Source organism: Nicotiana sylvestris, chromosome 10 (assembly GCF_000393655.2).
Source record: "Nicotiana sylvestris chromosome 10, ASM39365v2, whole genome shotgun sequence".
In the NCBI taxonomy this organism is placed as follows: domain Eukaryota; kingdom Viridiplantae; phylum Streptophyta; class Magnoliopsida; order Solanales; family Solanaceae; genus Nicotiana; species Nicotiana sylvestris.
The window spans coordinates 21,302,757-21,306,679 of NC_091066.1; the positions used below are offsets into that span (position 1 = coordinate 21,302,757).

Here is a 3,923-nt window from a genome sequence, read left to right on the forward strand (position 1 = left end):
GTCTGCTTAGGTTATGCTTTCCAGTATGCGTAGCTCCGTTTGGCCATACATTTTGGCAACTTCTTTTCAATTTTTTTTTAAAAACATTGTTTGTTCATAGTTTAGTGATCTATTTTTAAAAAAATTCTGAAATTATTTTTCAAGTTCCCAAAATCTAGTTTAGGGTAGTTTTTGGGTGAAACTTTTTCTCCCACTCACAAAACTTCAATTTTTTTTTTAAAATTAAATGCATGTCCAAACATAATTTTAACTTCCAAAAATTATTTTTCAAAACTACTTCAAAAGTTATTTTTTCACGTTTCAACCAAATCTATGTCCAAACGCTAGAAAAGACACTCGTGTATTCTGCTTTTGTCCTCAAAAACATCTCAGAATCGAACCATATAAACCACCAAATACAAGCCGGAAGGTATTGCTGAGCACAAAAAACAATATGTAAAATCAAAAGATATGCACCAGCCGGGAATCGAACTCGGGTTTGTACCGTGCAGAGGCGGAGCCAGGATTTGAAGTTTATGAGTTCTGAACTTATTATCGAACTCATAACATGTCTTAGTTACTGGGTTCATAATTAAATAGTTATACATATTTAATAGATTTTTAATACAAATACAAAGTCTAAACAAAAGTTAATGAGTTCGTCAAAACCCGTAAGTAGTTCTCTACCTCCGCCCCAGGTACCGTGGCAGGGTACTATTCTACCACTAGACCACTTGTGCTTGGTTGTAAGATGGCCTCATACTCTATTTAATTGTCCTATATAGAAAAGGGATAGAATGGAATAAGCATTTGAAAATGCGACATAATTTAAGCTCTTATGATGTGGTACAGTTCTATCATCTCTTTCTTTCTCCCCATTCTCGTAGTATAGGGAATTGAATTCTTCCCATTATCGAATAATGTGGAGATTGAACTTCTAGTCCGCCAACAATGGCATAAAGAAATTATTAGTGGTGGTGATCAATAGAAAAAGCTGGACTTAGCATTCACTAATCTCAAATTTATTGTATATTTTGTTAAGGCTCTTTATTTGACGTCTATCAAGAAATAGAGCAAGTAAAGTAGGCCACGGCGATCGAAACGACGCAAAAAATCCAGATATGTGTCTAATAGTATAGTATTGGTAGGCTAAAAATGTAATGAGTTCGATTTCAGAATGAAACGGTCTTAACAATTAAACAAAATTTAACTTATATACCCTAATAAGATAAACCTTTTTTTACACTATGCGTGTAATCCAACCTATTATAGCAAATTATCTACTTTATTTTCTAAATGAATATTTTCACGTGTCATGAACAATAACTTTACTTATCTTTTAAATGACCTGATAATATAAAAATTATTTTACGATGTTATATATTACTCCCTCAGTTTCAATTTATGTGAACCTGTTTGACTGGACTCGGAGTTTAAGAAAAAATAAAAACTTTTGGAATTTGTGGTCCTAAATAAGTCAAAAAGGGGCCTAGAGTATTTGTGTGGTTATAAAAGCTTCTCATTAAGGATAAAATTGCAAGTTTAAGCTAAATTGTTACCAAATTTAGAAATGGGTCATTCTTTTTGGAATGGACCAAAAAGGAAATAAGTTCACATAAACTGGAACAGAGGGAGTATATAGTAGTTAAACTCCACAAGACGTCATTATATATCGTCATTTTCACCTACTAACCAAGGCACTTGATATCACATGTTTTTCTTCGCCAAATTTTGTATTGAATTCTAATTTATGAATGAGATTATATGTAATGCAATCGAAGGCCTTTCATACGATAGATTAAAGATAAACACTCATAGCAATAACAAACACATCACATAATATGGTCTCACTGAAGACAAAGGACGAAAGGGGAAAAAAGACGAATAACATAAAACAAAATATAGAAAAAGTCTTCAACTATGGCCCATGTTTATTAACCTGCTAATACATAGGCCATATTCATGTGGTAATTTCAAAGTTTCCGCACTCAAGTAGTCAAGTGCCTTAGACCAAGCTGGTCTTGCCAAGATATCAGCACACCAATCACTAACATGAGGTCTACAATCAAACAAACTCTTAACTTTAGTCCCCATCAAATAGTTAGCAATAGGTATATGGTGCAAATCTGCTAGTGTGAAACTTTCTCCACCCAAATATTTTGACTCCTTAAGTCTTGATTCGTACACATCAAGAACTTTACCGAGTTTTTCTTCATTCTCTGTCACTGCTGCTTCATCTGTCGCCGCGCCGAAGAATAATGGCTTAAGAGCTATCTCAAAGGTTAGATTAAAACCTGGAGTGTCAAATTTTGTTGATTCTACTTCCATCCACACAGACATGATTGCCATTTCCTTAGGATCATTGGGTAGAAGTTGATTCCCTTTGTCAGCATATGTGTGAGCTATGTATTGTGTAATGGCCCTTGACTCTGCATTTAGATATCAATATTGATAAATCTATATCTATATCTATATATATATGTGCAGGAGGCAAAATTTATGATGATTTTTTGGGTCACGGGTGCAATGTAGTTTCAATGGTTTCAACCTAAACCAAATATATATTGTATGGAGAACAAATATATATATGTACAAAATTCAAAAATTGTCCACATGTACTGACCTAAGATCATAAATATTGACCCATCACATTTCAACTTAGGATTCGATGCTGGTTCTATGAGTTCATTTGAATCTATTACTTCCAGCTACTAAATGTATATAGATAAAAGTCATTTAAAAAATGTATACATAGATAAAAATATGCATACACCGAATTCATTGACTTTAAATCTTGAATTCGTATGCCATTGTGTGGTATAGGAAAGTCCACTTACCAAAAAGCTTGAGATCTCCATCTTCAAATGCTGGAACTTGACCAAATGGCTGCATGAATCAAAGAAATTTAATTAAGTTCGTAATCTGAATTTCAAGTTCTGCCTCTTGATCAGATTTAGGCTGTCGACATACAATCACATCCATTTTTTACTCGACTCACACAACAACAACAACAACAAACCCACTATAATCCCACAAGTAGGGTCTGAGGAGAGTAATATGTCCGCAGACCTTACCCCTACCTTGGGGGTGGAGAGACTGTCTCCGATAGACTCCCGACTCAAGGAAAAATGAAAAGAAAACAATAGCAACAAGCAGTAACAACATCAAGACAATTAAAAAACAAGCGAAATTATCAATATGTATAGAGATCTCACACACACATGTATATGAAATAATTTAAAACTATGTGCGATAATAAAATTGAATTCACCACCAATGAGTGTGGTAGAATGGTAAAAGTTCATTCTTAATTAGAGATTTTAGGTTTGAGTCTTGCCAATGGAGTCCCGAAATAGGATTAAAAGGACATGAATAATATAAGGTACTAGGTTTAAGGTGAACATACATTGAGGGAAATGAGAGGTTCCTTCTTGTGATCACCAGCAGGCAAATTAACATGAACAAGCTCAAAATCGAGCTCTTTCTCTTTGAGGCATGCTATCACTTTCAACACCGCCGGTGACTGGACAGGACCATGAACCTTGATTACCATTATATTAGTGCTAGAGAAAATTTGGTGAATAATTGTGTTACAAATATGGAAGGACGAGTAGAAGGCAGGTGTTATATATAGGTGTAATGTATGCACCTCGTTAGGGTGTAGGTGGTTTGGTTTGAGTCAATAAACAACAACCCAGCGTAATCCCATAAGTGTGATTTGGGAAGGGTAGTGAGTACGCAGAGCTTACCCCTATCTGAGGGAGTAGAGAGTTTGCTATCGAAAGGCCCTCAGCTAAAAAAAACGAACAAAGACAATAAATCAGTACCATCAATAAAAATCATAAAAATAAAACAGCAACATAAGGACCAGAAAATAGATGAAAAGAAATAATAGTAACAAGTAAATAAGGCCCGGTACTATGAAAAATGGAAGAATAGTGTGG

The 3,923-nt window shown here is 34.5% G+C and overlaps 1 protein-coding gene across 1 annotated transcript; it reads right to left on the reverse strand.

Moving 5' to 3' along the window:
• Positions 1-1,770: 1,770 nt before the first annotated feature.
• Positions 1,771-3,589, reverse strand: LOC104233787 (glutathione S-transferase-like). The gene is made up of 3 exons (XM_009787236.2): positions 3,386-3,589; positions 2,817-2,865; positions 1,771-2,408 (listed from the first exon to the last, which is right to left on the reverse strand). Exons 1-3 carry the CDS (start codon positions 3,530-3,532, stop codon positions 1,894-1,896), a joined length of 711 nt encoding a protein of 236 aa, XP_009785538.1. The 5' UTR covers positions 3,533-3,589; the 3' UTR covers positions 1,771-1,893.
• Between the last annotated feature and the right edge of the window lie 334 nt (positions 3,590-3,923).